Here is a 15,124-nt window from a genome sequence, read left to right as displayed (position 1 = left end):
TGATAAGTGCCTAATTTTGCACAGCATGGTTGGATCCAAAGTTCTTCTAAACTTTTACACGACTTGTGGTGAAAGTGTACAACATATGCAAAGTGTGAAGCTGATATATTAGCCGTGCTCACGGTCAAGAGCGGTCTGGACTCTCACATGATTAATTCACTTGAAGATGAAACAACTTGTGTTATTTGTTATATGATTTCGGTATATCAATGCTCTATATTAATTGTGGGATGGTATAAACTTACATTTGCTAGTAATTAGCTATTGAATAAAACTTGACCAACTAGAAGTGCTAATCGCAGTTAACCTAGCCTTCCACCATATAAAGCCTTGCATGTTATATATTTTCTCTCTTGCTGAGTATGGCATGTGCTCACACTTGTGTTTTATATGTTGCATCTACAACAACCAGATTGTTGCTCAGATCCAGAGAACTTTGAGGATACTACCGGAGTTTTTGGAGGAGTTCTAGGCGAGTCCCCCAGTTAGCTGCCTGTGGAGTTGTTGGTGATCCTTGCCTATACTAGAGATTTTTATCTCATTCCTGATTACGTAATCTATGTAACTCTCTCTCTCTCTCTCTCTCTTTATGCTTTAATACTGTATTTGATATTTACTGAAATCATCGTATGTGTGAAACTTGATCCTGACACACATATAATAATCATCTGGTTTTGCCTGTAAAATCGGGTGATACGATGTTGATGCAGCCTGACAAATAAGTAGAGATACATCGCGGTAAGAATCGCTGGCCTCCCAGGGCTTCATTCACTGTTACCGCTTAGTTAAAAGTTACCGCTTACTGTTGGCCAACAGATGACCGGCACCTATCGCCACGGATTGCGATCGACGTCGCGTTTCCTTCACGCCTCCGCGTGGTGGACAACGGCCGCCGACCAAGGGTGTCGTCCTTGACTCGCAAAGAAATCAAGCGCTGACCAAAGCCTCGCCTCCTCCGCTCACCTTCGATGCCGTCGATGGCTTCTTCCAACCCATCGCCCTGCTCCAGCTCATGGGCCACGGCCGTCCTCCTCCTCCGCATGTCGACCCCAACCCCAACGACGGCTACCGCTCCACCGCGTCAGCGCCGGCACTCCGCCAACGGTGATGGCGGCACGGCCAGCAGTGAACAGTGGCGCGGCCAACCCACCGTCAAATTCGTCTCCTCCCAGTCCCTCACCACGGAATCGTCCAAGACGGCAGCCATGGCCTCCACTTTCCAATTGCCCCAACGTGGCGACGACTTCATGGACGGCTCCGTCTCTGAATCTAGCTCCACTGCATCCTCCTCCGCCACCTCTGTCGTGGCCAACATCGGCGACCGCGACGACGTAACCTGAACCACGAAGGCTCCGACGAGGGAAGGAGCGTTGCCGCTCCGTACTTGAGCGTCAAGTGAAAACAGGCGAGTCTTGGAGTGGAGGACCAACCACGGATGGGGTAAAGTTCCGTCAATTCGATGCTGACAAATTTCCTCCATCTACATCGTGCATTCGTGCTGCAAAATTATTGCTCAGGATCACACAGGGATGGGTTAATTTGCCGTCTCCACCCCAGCCACATCAGGGTCCATTCACTTCTATCCTCCCGTCTCTTCGTTCTCCCTGTCCCCCTCCTGCCTACATGTCCGTGCAATCCAATGTTGTTCCCAGCGCTAGAGTTTGCTCGTGGTGCCCCCTCTCCCTGATTTATATATTTTTCTTAATTATTTCACCGTGCATACTTGAGCCCCCATTTGGCACGGTAGCTCAGCTTAGGCAGCTTTTTTTTCTAGCTCGGACTTGTCTCGTAGAAAAATATTTGGTAAAATAGCTTCTCCTAGAGCTCTGACTTTTCTCATAGAAAAATATTCAGTAAAATAGCTTCTCCTAACTTTTTAGAATATACAGAATTAGAAAAATATTTAGGAAAATAGTTTCTCCCAACTTTTTAGCTTTTTAGCTTTTTAGAATGTACAGAATTACATTGGTTGCGGATAGTTTTATGTGTTAGCTCCGTTGATAATGTGATTTGCATGAAAAAAGATAATAATAATATAAAATATATTTAAGCTAATAATTAGGTACTCATTACATAGTCATGTTAACAAAATAATAAGCATTTAGGATTACACATACATAGCCAACAATACAATATCAAGAATTTCTCTTACTTCCTTCTTTTATATCTTTTCTCTTTTTTTTCCTTTTTTTCTCCCTATTTTTTTTTCCTTCTTTTTTCTCCTTGTTTCTTCCTTTCTGGTCGGTCTACCTTATCCATTCCCACCGTTCTTTTCTTCACCATCCTCACGAGCCACACGCTCCGGCCGCACCGCTCTCTTGCCACCGGCTCACCGACCCGCTTCCTTGCCACCGGATCACCGCACCGCTCCTGCTGTTCCTTTTGGCTTGCGCCGTCCAGTCATGGTGCCACCGGATCTTGCTACCCACCTTCACCAGCATGCGGCGGCGGCTGCAGTCTGCCCCGGCCAGCAGGTTGGTGCTCCCCCACCGCTCCATGCTCCACAAGTCGAGCTACGCCCACAGGTAAGCATCCTCATTGCCAGGCCACCATTCTCACCGGTGGCACCATCCCCATCGAGCAACAGAGGTAATTTCACGAAATGATTGCAATGGAGATGGAGAAGCCGGGACAAGCTATTGGAGAGCTTCTCCGTAGCTTTCAAGGTGAAACTGTTTTGATTTCTCCCATTTGGGAGGGCTTCAGCATAAGCCGCTGTAGAAGCAGACCAAGAAGCCCTCCCAAAGGGGAGTTTAATCATCACTAGCTTGTGCAGCCATTTGTTAAAGCACACTTTATCCATGTAGCATAATTTCATATATGGGTCCATATCCTTCTATCTGATGACGCTCTGTATATTACATTGGGGCTCGTTTGGTCGTAGCTGAAACAGCTCTAGCTGTGACTTCTCTGGTAGAGTAATTTTTCTCTCTGGCGGAGTAATTTTTTTTCTCTGGCTTGATTGGTTAGAAAAACGTTTGGCAAAACGACTTCTTCGTGCTATTTAAAATGATAGAAATGTGAAATGTCCACAATGCCCTTCATTATTTTCTTTCACTTTTTTTCACTTTTCTCCATATTTCTTTTTTCTCCCTTCTTTTTTATTTCTCTTTCCTTCTTTTTTTTATTTTTCTTTCCTCGCCCCTGTTCTCTCCTTATCCACAGCGCCGCCGCAGCTCCACCGCCGGTCCAAGCGCCTCCGCCGCTAGCGTCTCTGCTCCACCGCCACCTCCAGAGTTTCGTCCCTCCACCAGCCCCCCACTGCTTTCGCTCCCGGCGCCGCGGTCCGCTGGCCCCTAGCACCGCCTCACGTCCCACGGCCCCAACGTCGCCTCCTCCACCTCACGCCCCAGGCGGCTCGCACCTCCATCCTGCAGCCTCGTCCACGCCGCCGTTACCATACGTTTTAGGCCGGTCAGCCTCGTCAATGCCGGTGTCGCCATCCGCCCCACGTCAGTCAGCCTCATCCACGCCATCGTCGCCCTCCGCCCCGGCCTAGCTCCACTCGAGCACCTCACCCGCGCCGCCATCATCTCTATCTCCCGTGGACAAAGATGGCAACTGATGGGGAGAAGCCGCGGGGAGCCAATTTTTTTTGGCTCCCGCTCCCTCGAATGGCTCAGCGGGTTTTGACGGAGCCTCAGGAGTGAAGCTATTTTCAGAAGAAGTGTTTGGCACGGCTTATTCAGAAGCTGATGGAGAAGCCCCTGGAGAAGCTGTGCCAAAGGGGCCCTTAGGCCCTTTTTGGCAGGGCTTCTTAAGCGGCTTTTCCACCGGCTTCTCCTGAAGCCCTGCCAAACGGGAGGATGCGAAACAGCTTCATCATCGGAACCCCGCATTTTGTGCTGAGAGGAGCCGGAAGAGGAAGGAGGAGTCCAAAAAACCAGCTCCCCATGGCTCCTCTTCCTCGTTTCCCATCCTTGCCCTTGGTGGAGGGCCTGCGAGCAGGCGGAGGCTGCAGCAGGCAACACCAAGCGGCCGACCGCGGCTGGAGATGGGCAAAGGCGGCCTGCGGCAGGGGGCGAGGGTGAAGATGGCCGGCGATGGGTGTAAGGGGTGAAGGCAGTCAGCGACGGCCGACGGGCGCGAGCTGTGCGGCAGTGACCGCGAAAGTCGGGCAGCCGACGGGGCTGGCGGGAGGATGGGGTGCGCCGGCTGGGGCTGGCCAACGACGGCTAAGGTAGGGGGCGACGGTGGTGTGGCACCGAGAGGTTGGGGCTGGCCGGTGGCAGGTAAGGTGGGGGGCAACGGTAGTGCGACAACGGTCACGGTAGTGCGACAACGGTCGACGCGTGGACCGCGAAGAAAAGAACGGGGAGGGCTGCTGAATGGATAAGGAAGCCGGTGAATGGATAAGGAAGATGGAAATAAAGGAGAGAGAAAAAAGAATAGGAAGGGAAAAGGGAAAAAGGGAAATAAAAGAAGGGAAGAGAAAAAAAGTAAAAAAATAGGGGTGTTACGGATATTTCACTGTTCTGTCCATTTGAAGAAGTCGTTTTACCAAACATTTTCTCAACCACACAAGTCGGAGCTAAAAAAGCTGCTCCACTGGAGAAGTCACAGCCACAGCCGTAACCCTACCAAACGAGCCTTAATATGAGTTCATGTTAATTTCATATGCTTCGTGTACTTCAATTTGCAGGCGTGGACTTTTATTCTTCTTTGGAAATTTTAAATGTGCACCCTGGTATCTGATTTAGAGGATAAATGGATAAATTATCATTTTATATGGAGATAGCAGAATATATTAAACAATTGATACCTCTGCTGCAAAGTCTATATCTATCTTAATGCCATTGCTTTGAAGCATTATTAGTTTAATGCGTGTGCCATCGTAATCAACTACCTATATCTAAGATAACTGCTGCCAATATGATCTATGAGGTTAATTTACTAAATTAGCCGTTATGTGTAGATAGCAGAACTAAACTATCGGTATCTCTGCTGCAAAGTCTATAGCTATATTAATGTTATTGCTTCGAAGCGTTATTAGTTATTGCGTATGCCATCGGGATAAAAAAGCAATGACTAAGATAACACGGATGCCGATTTTTCATCTGGTATTGTTCTTTGATTTTCACTTCAAATTTCAAGATGGTGCTGTGTAATTGCTTGATTTCACAGAGGGCATCGCTGGTCCGGTTATACGGTTTGGTAGCCTGGAGAAACATGTTGGTTTATATAGACGAGGCGACAGTTATTCCTGTTGCACCATATTTGAGTGTTCAGTGAGGATACTCACTTCTGGTTTTTTTGGCGCCAATTTAGTGAGGATACGCACTTCTGTTTTTTTTTTTGCGCCAAATTAATAGTCAAAGCAACCACTGTGCTTTTCCAAATGGTCAAAAGTCTTTTTATGCATCCAAGTTTCTTCTAAATCTCATACTGTGAACTATTGTTTTGTATTCTACTGCAAACAGGAACATATCCTGCCACCTCTGTGTCTGGACCAAGAAGGCTATGTTTATTCAGCTTAGTCTTACCTAGCAACTCAAACATGCTCATCCACCTGCATGTCATATTTTGCTAGATGATTTCAGCAGGTTTATTCTTCATTCTTTTCTCTCACTCCTTTTCGTTTAGTGGAAATTTGGGATTAAAACATTATATTCACCTAACTATTTTTTTCTATGATCATTTACTGTATGAAGCTAAAATAATGTAAGCTGTCCGATGAATGCTTTAGACAATAATGCTTTTGATGTTGGGCAATCATAATTCTCTTTGGGCTTGGATTAATGTAAGGTTGATACATGCCTCTGGTTCACTTTTACTTCTTATCTTGCCATAATATGTTTTACAGCCCCTGCCACACCAAATTGGTCACAACAAAAATATGGTATCTTAAAACCTTATTTGCCTACTAAATGTATGTTATCCTTTGACCACATTTCAGATATATCTTTTTCTGTCGGAAAGGTTTCAGATATATCTGTCATCCCCACCTCAGGTACAATTTTCCCTTTTACCTAGGTTGATCCTACCCTCTCATAATGTTAAAGCTGTAAGTGAAATGGAAACTGTGAGATCAATCTCTCAAACCATTGAAGAGGCCCATGTTTTTGCCAAAAAAAAAAGAAGAAGAGGTTCATGTTTATGACTTCCATTTGATGCAGGATGAGCGTGGGTCTTCGACAGTTTGTGGGACTTCCTCCGCACGCGGCGAAGCGCGTGTGCCATCCTAGTAACTCAAGTGCTTATAAAACTTAAAAGATGACGGGAACAAGACTCGGATGCACTCAATCTCCAATCTCTCACCCAAACTCACAAAACTTTACTTGTTATCATTGAGCTTAAGGGAATTGTGGAGCTAGAGTTGCTTTTGAATGTGCTTTCCTCAAGTTATGTTCAGCGGTACCAAAGGGTTTATTTGTTTGAGCTTTCTAGCAGCTTCTTAGCGTGAAAAGTTAGAAGATTGAACAAACAACAAACTCTCGTGCAACTTTCGAAAAGGTAGAAGTCCATAAAAGGTAAACGTATTTTCTAAAAATTAAAAAGGCTAGCAACAAGTTTGTAGAAAGCTCCAAAAACTGCAGGTCAAACAAACATACCTTAAGTGGATGGCGTGAAGGGCAAGATACTTAAATCAGTAAACTAGTACCAGATTCTCACATTGGAAAACTCCGTTGAACAAATATGCAAGTTTGATGACGTGCCGTGTAGCATTTGCAAGTTAGTGCTTCATGTGAGAATTTGGTACTAGTTTAGTGATGCATTTTACTCAGACTAGCCGTTACTCTAAAATATTCCAAACTAATAATCAGAATTCTTTAATTCAATTTAGTAAAGGGTAAATTCCTAATGATTTGATCGAAAAGTCTAACAACCTTTACAAATTTCATAAGAAATGTCTGTATTTTGCAAATCAATATGAATTAGCAATTACTTCCTCCATCTATTTTTATTAGGCATAATATGACTTAGCACGGTCTTCCAAGTAACACCTTGACTATTCATTTATCTTATATTATATTACTTATGGTTATATATTTATAGTCATGGTAGAGAATATTGATTACAAGTCCAACCATATAAAGTGTATATTATAAAAATAAAAAATTAATAGTTAAATTATTAGTGAAAGATTGCAAAGTCTGAATTTTGATATGCATGTGCGCTTTATAAATTAAAACGGAGGGAGTAGAACATGGCAGGTGTCTCCAGAGTTGCTGCCTATAACTTTTTTTTAGCACGCAGACACCTCGATTGATCAACACGCATCCATCCTCAGTTCAAGTTTTTTTTTTATAAAATTTGATAATCATAATCATTTTTAACCTTATCCATATTTATATGCAATTAGACGCAGATCCAATGCCACAAACTACAGGGCTAATATTTCCCTTCTTCTTCCTTCCCCTTCTTCATCTATAGCTAAAATTTATAAAATTTATAAGTGCCCGCTAAAATTTATAAAATTTATAAGTGCTTTGAGGGCTGCATGAAATTCATGGGGTAAAGGGGCTCCAAACCATAGTCTCCACGTTGGATCCGTTTCCGGTGTGCATAATATTCATAAAAAGTGTATTTGTTTTGATGTTACATGCCCATAAAGATACAAACTAGTATTGTATATATTTTTTGCGAAACATACTCGGACCATTACAAGCACACATGACACTCATCCTTCATTCATGTAAAATATATGCACACAAATCTAGCGTATGAGCATCTCTGGAAGATTGACTCTCAAATCTCAAGATCAATGAAGTCACCGCGCAGGTGTCTCACTTTTGACCGACATGTCACCTACTGAAAGAATAACATGCTGTTGAATACTAAAATAAATTTAGAAAAGTGCAAGCACCCAATCAAGATAATATTAAAATAAACATAAACACAATTAGTTTGCAAACTAGAGCCTGTGATTATTAAGATATTTTTCATTGAAAACATTACTTCAGAAAAAAAATGGACATCTGACCTTTTTAACGAACGGTAACAAAATAGTGCAATTTCCGTAAAAGCAGGATAAACATATCAGAAATTTCTCAACCTGTAAGTTAAAAAAAAGGGGTAAGATAGGAAATCTGTAAATTTATATGATTTTTTGGGAGGATGTAAATTTATAGTAATAGTTCCTCGTTTGTGCAACGATGCCAAATCCAAATGCAGTTCCAGAAAAAAAGCCCACGAAACCACGACCCCTGCGGGCCCTGCGTTGAAATTTTCGTCCCCAACCTTCACAAGCCCGCCTCTTCGTACGAAATTTCAGACCCGCCACGCCAACTCACCGATCCGCCCTCGCGCCACGTCACGGATCCGCGGCATCCCTCCCGCGCCCCCATCCCACCCGTCCATCCCCTCCGCATCGAACGGCAGCCACCGCCCTCCTTCCTCCCCTCGCCTCCTTTTAAACCCCTCCCCACTCTTCCACCAATCCCCCACTCCAAGCACCAATCACACCTTGAATCCCCATCTTCACTTCGATCCACTCCTCCGAGGAATCCAGCTCCGTTGGCAAGCATGTCTGGGCGCGGCAAGGGCGGTAAGGGGCTCGGCAAGGGCGGCGCGAAGCGCCACCGGAAGGTGCTCCGCGACAACATCCAGGGCATCACCAAGCCGGCGATCCGGCGGCTGGCGAGGAGGGGCGGCGTGAAGCGCATCTCCGGGCTCATCTACGAGGAGACCCGCGGCGTACTCAAGATCTTCCTCGAGAACGTCATCCGCGACGCCGTCACCTACACCGAGCACGCCCGCCGCAAGACCGTCACCGCCATGGACGTCGTCTACGCGCTCAAGCGCCAGGGCCGCACCCTCTACGGCTTCGGCGGCTAGAGGCTGATGCGCCCGTCCCCTGCTGTCTCCCTCCTGCAGCTCCGACGTTGTCTGGCCGTGCTCACAAGTCTTGCGGTTAAGAAAGTTTCAGACTCGCTTGTTTAGCTCACATCTGGCTGTAGTAGGTTTATCTGAATCATGAGACAGTAATGAAATGATCTGATATTAGAAATCAAGCTTGTTGTGCAATGTGTCGTTTTCAATGCAAATGTAGCTTGTTCTGTGATATATGTGATTCTTATTTGCAGTTACAAACAAAAGTAGTTCTGTGAATCCTGTGGTTGTTAATTGTGCATGCTGGTTCTGTTTCTTGTGAAGTTGAATTATTCAGTGGGGTTTATTTGCCGTTTTGCAATAAGTCTGGTTTGTTTCCTGCGATTACTTTCGTTGAGTGAGGTAAATTTCATTTAGATTTGCACCTTGTTCAATAATTGATTTGCAGTGAGCCACCTTTGAACAAGAAATGTAGATTTAGTTTACATGCTATTCTTCCTAGCAAAAACATGTTCAGGATCTGTGCCTACCAGTAGAGTATCACAATGGGTTGGGCTTAAAATGTTGGAATTGAGGCCTGATGACGGACAGCCTCAAGCAAAAAGGAACATCAGTGGTGATGAACAGGATAAGTTTAAATGTTTATTGTCTCCAAGACCTATTGAATAATCCATTTGGCAACCACAACTTATCAGAAAATGAATGAAACGAGTATATCAAATCAAATAATCAAATCAAATAACATCCATTAGGATTAATCTGTTCATTGGCATAGCTTCTATAAACCAAAAATCTGCCCACAAAATATGCGAAAACCACCATATCCTTAACCTTCAAATGGACAAAATTCAAAAGACATATTACAATATCCTGATACATTGTTTACTCTTTGAAATCTACAATTGCATGCCACGCCCATGCGCATTCAGACACAACAACACATGTATATTGAATTGATACCTGATACTAGAAGTCTCAAAATTGTAACTGCAGCCAACTTTAAGAACACAGTGCAAACACTCTGGAGTCTGGAGGCAAGTTACAGAATAGACGCAAAAACCCTATCATTTTACATTAGTATTCACACAATCAAAATTCACTAGTCCTGCCAAGATATACACTTTACACTGCTGCAGAAGGGAAATGGAGCTATAGAATATGAGCAGGAAGATGGACTGAAAGTCTGAAACAGAACAAAGATAGCAAATTCCCCTATAAAAAGTTCTTGACAATACTGAGCATTTCTTGGTTCTCAATTGACTCCGTTTGCAGTTCAGTTAACATGACAAGGCACACATGGCTGCAGTTCAGAATTCAGATTGCCATCACGGGAGAAGAGAGCACCAGAGTCATCGTCCGATGAGGGCTGTAGTGCATTGATCTTGATAACATATTTCTTCCGAGTGGATGTGCTGCTGCTCTTGGAGCTCATGTCCAGATCATCTGAGGCTTCGCACAAAGTGAAATCCTCATCTTCATAAGCATTACCAATATGACCACTGCATTTCCGACAGAGCAACCGTGTCCTGTTTCTGAAGAAGCCCCATGAACGGCTTGAATGGAAGTATGGCATGCAGCTCACCTCATCGGTTTGTGTAAAACGGTTCTCATCAATTGCAAAGAATGAGACAACACCTTTCCTGATCTGCTTGCCATACTTGGATCCGATGTTGGCCGTGTTCCGTGTGGAGGAGCTCAAATTTAATGCATAGCCGCAGTATCCACAGCTGCCAGCAAGAAACAAATTCAAGATGTCACCAAAATTGAGCTACAATATTTCACAACTGAAACTACCATACTACAGTATATCTAAATTATGGCCTATCATCTGTTTCTCTCTACTAGAGTAAACATCAGGAGCCAGTTTTCATGAGCGCACACTGATTTCCACTCAGTGTCACATTCACAGGTCATAATATACTGCAAACCAAACACGTTTATCTGATCGATCCAGTTTAATTCGTAAGAAGGCCACTAATAACAGGCAAGCAAAACTAACTAAAACCAAAGGAGTAAACATCTAACTATCACCACCTGAACCGAACAACTTGATTCCCAGATTGAATCCCCAAGAACACTCAGACAAAAACTATGCTTTGGGGCCACAAACCAGGTGAAGAAACAAATACCAGCGGAGTGAAAAGGGCCCGTTTTCCTTGGAAAAAAGAAAGGGAAATGAACTACAGAGATCTCGGAAAACTATCCTGCAAGCCTAGGGTTCGGTTCTCGATCCAACTAACTAGCCCATGGAGCAGCCGGGGGACGAACCTGTAGGCGACGTCCTTGATGGAGGAATAGCTGTCGAGGGCCCTCACCATGCTCGCTCTCCCCCGCCTCGGCGGACCAACCACCCTCGATTGCTCCGCTTGCCGAGGGGTAGGGAGGAGGCGTCTGATTTGGGATGCGGAGCCGCCAACGGTCAAGGCGGGGTTGGGACGTCCGCGGGCGCCGCGCTGGCTCGGCTTTCCTTTCTGCCACCGCGCAGCTAGAAAAAGGAGACGGGCAGGCATGAAACAATCAGGCGGGGGCCTCCCTGCTCGCTGGTCTTGTGTTGACCATCGCGGCGGTGCCGTGATTTCTGCGCCGTACGTGATTGCGATCGATGGTGATGGCAAACTCGTTCGCTGCACGTGTTCTTGAGAGAGGCAATGGGGCCGCGCTTGTTCATTCCTGACGCTGAAGTGAACCGAACATCTGCACGCAGGAGCGGTGTTTTTGTCATGCGGTTCAGCGTGCCGAGGACACGTGTGGCTCCATCATGGATGCATCAGATTGATCATAGAGCACGGCTAGATGAGGTGGACGGCAAATGGCCCCCACTTTGATGTGATCACGCGACTGTTAGTTCGGTAATGCAAAAAAAAAGGGACGTCCGAAATTAAAAAAAATCAGTTAAACTATTATTTCTGCATGTTTCATAGTAAATATTGCATGAAACATAGTGTTCATGTTACGGCAAGAATTTTCCATCCGACGGAATTATTTTTACACATTATTTTTTATTATTTTTTATGTTGTAAACAGTAATCGCTGATGTTGTATTAGATAATTTTTAATATTTTGTCGGAGCGTCCGACGAGAAATATCCCATCGAACGTCAGCGCCGTTGTTAGTTCATGTAACGAGGATGAGGACCATGACGATGATTTTTTTCCTCTGCTATCCCAAGCTTACAATGGCGTAGGCGTTGGGGGAGATCCTCTACTATGAATTGAAAGTCGCTGACACGTGAGCCCCGTATCCTTTCACCTGACTTGCATATAATTCATCTCTATGATGAGGGGCAACTGCTCTTCCATTGCTGATAGTATCGACTGTCTGATACTACTGAATAAGGGAGTGTTTAGATCCTGGAGCTAAAGTTTAGTCCGTGTCACATCGGATATTCGGATGCTAATTAGGAGAACTAAACATGAGCTAATTATAAAACTAATTGCAGAACCCCTAGGCTAAATCACAAGACGAATCTATTAAGCCTAATTAATCCATCATTAGTGAATGTTTACTGTAGCACCATATTGTCAAATCATGGACTAATTAGGCTTAATAGATTCGTCTCGCGATTTAGCCTAGGGGTTGTGAAATTGGTTTTGTAATTAGCCTATGTTTAATACTTGTCCAAATATTCGATGTGACAGGGACTAAAGTTTAGCTCGGGGATCCAAACACCTCCTAAGTTGTTAATCCTTATAAGAGGTCTGTGAATTGGATGAGATCCCGTCGACCGTCGTGTTGATTCGTAACAATTTTTATCCCCTGGCGTTCAGATCTGACTATTCCCGTGTTAATTCTTTTTCATCAACATATGAATGTATTATTCTCGTAGAATAAATGACTTTTTTTTATAGCGTGCCATTTTTTTTTGATTTTTCAGCCGTGTAAAACAACACCAATTCGGACGAGGCAGGGTATTTTGTCGGCTCGAACGCGGCTGTCACGGATTTCACCGTTCCGGCCAGGGAAGCGGGCCCCACAAAAAGGAAATACGGAGCAGTCGACCACTCCATGATTGCTTCCTCCCCGCTCCGTCCTCCCGGCTAGTCTCCGCCTCCAGAAAGATGTCGGCGGCGACGGAGGTGGCGCCAGTTCAGCAGCGCGGCCATGCGGCGGCGGCGGTTTGGCGGGCGGTGGCGGGGTGGCTCGGCCTGCTCTTCCAGATCCTGCTCCGGATCGTCCGCGGCACGCCCTCCTCGTGGGCGCAGCTCCTCTCCTTCGTGGGCCTGCGCCACCCGCTTCTCCCAGTCGCCGCCCAGGCGCAGCCCTCGCCTGAGGTGGCCTTCGTGCAGCTCCCCTCCGAGGCACCCGCTGACGCCTCGCCTCCGCCGCTCCGGCGTCTCACGGTACGGACCTCCCTGCTTTGGCCTGCTGGGCACGCGAAATGATGGTGACTTTGGTAGTTTGGGGAAGGTCAAGTATCAGTTGGGATTATGATATTATTCGTAATAATGAACCGCGGGCTAAATGGATATGGTTTTGGAGCTGGAATCGTGCGGGCGCAGGGCACTATCGAGTGGAATGGTAAAAACTGAAAAGTTGTGATTATTACCTACACGCTACACAGCTTTTCAGCAAGTTCAATTTTGAGATTTGGTGTGTGTTATGATTTGTTTGGCAAGACTTCTGACTAATTGATTGGTACTAACATGATTCTAGGCTATAATTTTTTATAGTGTCCACGTATTTGCCTGTTTTAGTTATCATCATCAAGCCTGCTTGAATGAACTTCCTATGATACTTGCATAATTTCCAGGTGGTGCTTGACTTGGATGAAACTCTAGTTTCTGCATACGAGTCATCGAGCCTTCCTGCTACTCTGCGCACCCAGGCTGTTGAAGCAGGATTGCGTTGCTTTGACATGGAGTGCACATCGGCTGAAAAGGCAAGTATACTGCAGTGTTGTTTGTGCCTCTTGCTTATCTATTTGTGTTTTCAGTATACTTCTTAGAAAGGGACTTACAGGAAGTGCTTCATGTTTACAGGATGCTGAAGGAAGGCAGAGGGTAAATCGTGTAACTGTCTTTGAGCGTCCTGGTTTGCACGAGTTTTTGCAGCGAACTAGCGAATTTGCTGACCTTGTTCTCTTTACAGCTGGTTTGGAAGGTTTGATCTTCTCAACTATTTGTATTTTTTTACAGCAAGAGCCAAGTTGATTCCACCTCACGCCACTGATCTGTGCTCTTACCCAGGTTATGCAAAACCTCTAGTTGACAGGATAGATGCTCATAACAGATTCATTCACCGTCTCTATCGTCCATCAACTGTTACTACGTAAGTTATCATTCGCATTTCCATAAGCTGTTACTGTTATTGATGGGCTGTTCTGTTCTTGAGGTTTCTTGCTCATAAAATAGTAAAATGTGGCCTCAACTGCATTCAATTGTATGGTAAGTTTCAAGTAGAAATTTACAACTCACAAGTGATTCTGCAACAGCTTGAGAACATTCTGTTCATGCTGGTGGAGATTCACCTTTTCTTCCGATTTGCTGCTGACTTCGCTACCTTATGTAGTTATTGAATCACTTCCTGTGAACCACTCACTAATCTGGCTTTACTGATGGTTCCATTATCCGTCATGTCTTGCTGATTGTAATTTGCTTGTGTACTTTTGGCTTTTGTACCAGTCTGATTGGGAAAAGTACTTATTCAGTGAGTTTAAGTTCTTTGTTGCATTAAGTGAACTGGTTCAGTCTTCTGATGTTGTATGTTTACAATTTCAGGGAATACAGAGATCATGTAAAAGATCTTTCTTGTTTGTCCAAAGATTTCCAGAGAATTGTCCTTGTTGATAACAATCCGTACAGTTTCTTACTTCAACCATTGAATGGAATACCTTGTATTACATTTTCAGCTGGACAACCTATTGATGATCAGGTATACTGACTCGGTACTTCAATAATTCTCTGGCTCTACACTTATAATTTCTAATGTTACTGATCCGTTAATATGTTCTTGAATTTTAGCTTATGGGAACGATATTCCCGCTTCTCAAGCACCTTTCTCTGCAAAAAGATGTTAGGCCCGCATTGTATGAAACGTTTCACATGCCAGAGTGGTTCCAAGGACAAGGAATCCCACAAATTGAACAAGCAGTTTAGGAATTACAACTGACACATAGGATTACTGGAAGGCTAAGCCAGCTAGGCAACATGTGAGAATGTTTGTACAATATGTATAGATGCATGAAGATTTTGTTCAATGCGGAGTAACCATGTTCAAGGGGAGGGTAAGGGATAAAAATGAATTGTAATTCAGCACAATTATAGACCTTTATTTGTGATGTGCTTCTTACTTTATCCTTGTATAGCACTTCTTTCTGTTTCTGTCATTGACAGCTCGATGATCTAACAAATAG

At 44.6% G+C, this 15,124-nt stretch overlaps 2 protein-coding genes and 1 long non-coding RNA gene across 3 annotated transcripts; all 3 read left to right on the top strand.

Moving 5' to 3' along the window:
• The first annotated feature begins 819 nt into the window (after nucleotides 1-819).
• LOC117847748 (uncharacterized) lies at nucleotides 820-6,690 on the top strand. The gene is made up of 3 exons (XR_004638695.2): nucleotides 820-5,543; nucleotides 5,897-5,950; nucleotides 6,117-6,690. It is a non-coding gene; the product is annotated as an uncharacterized lncRNA (long non-coding RNA).
• Nucleotides 6,691-8,372: 1,682 nt separating this feature from the next.
• Nucleotides 8,373-9,051, top strand: LOC117850796 (histone H4). The gene has a single exon (XM_034732663.1). The coding sequence runs from the start codon at nucleotides 8,467-8,469 to the stop codon at nucleotides 8,776-8,778; it is 312 nt and encodes a 103-aa protein (XP_034588554.1). The 5' UTR covers nucleotides 8,373-8,466; the 3' UTR covers nucleotides 8,779-9,051.
• Nucleotides 9,052-12,759: 3,708 nt separating this feature from the next.
• LOC117847319 (uncharacterized) lies at nucleotides 12,760-15,065 on the top strand. Its single transcript, XM_034728508.2, has 6 exons — nucleotides 12,760-13,112; nucleotides 13,523-13,651; nucleotides 13,752-13,872; nucleotides 13,959-14,040; nucleotides 14,490-14,643; nucleotides 14,733-15,065. Exons 1-6 carry the CDS (start codon nucleotides 12,831-12,833, stop codon nucleotides 14,865-14,867), a joined length of 903 nt encoding a protein of 300 aa, XP_034584399.1. The 5' UTR covers nucleotides 12,760-12,830; the 3' UTR covers nucleotides 14,868-15,065.
• The last annotated feature ends 59 nt before the right edge of the window (nucleotides 15,066-15,124 follow it).

The sequence above is a fragment of the Setaria viridis genome, chromosome 3 (genome assembly GCF_005286985.2).
Source record: "Setaria viridis chromosome 3, Setaria_viridis_v4.0, whole genome shotgun sequence".
Lineage (NCBI taxonomy): Eukaryota > Viridiplantae > Streptophyta > Magnoliopsida > Poales > Poaceae > Setaria > Setaria viridis.
Note: the sequence above shows the minus strand (reverse complement) of the source record. Positions and strands in the feature narration are given on the sequence as shown.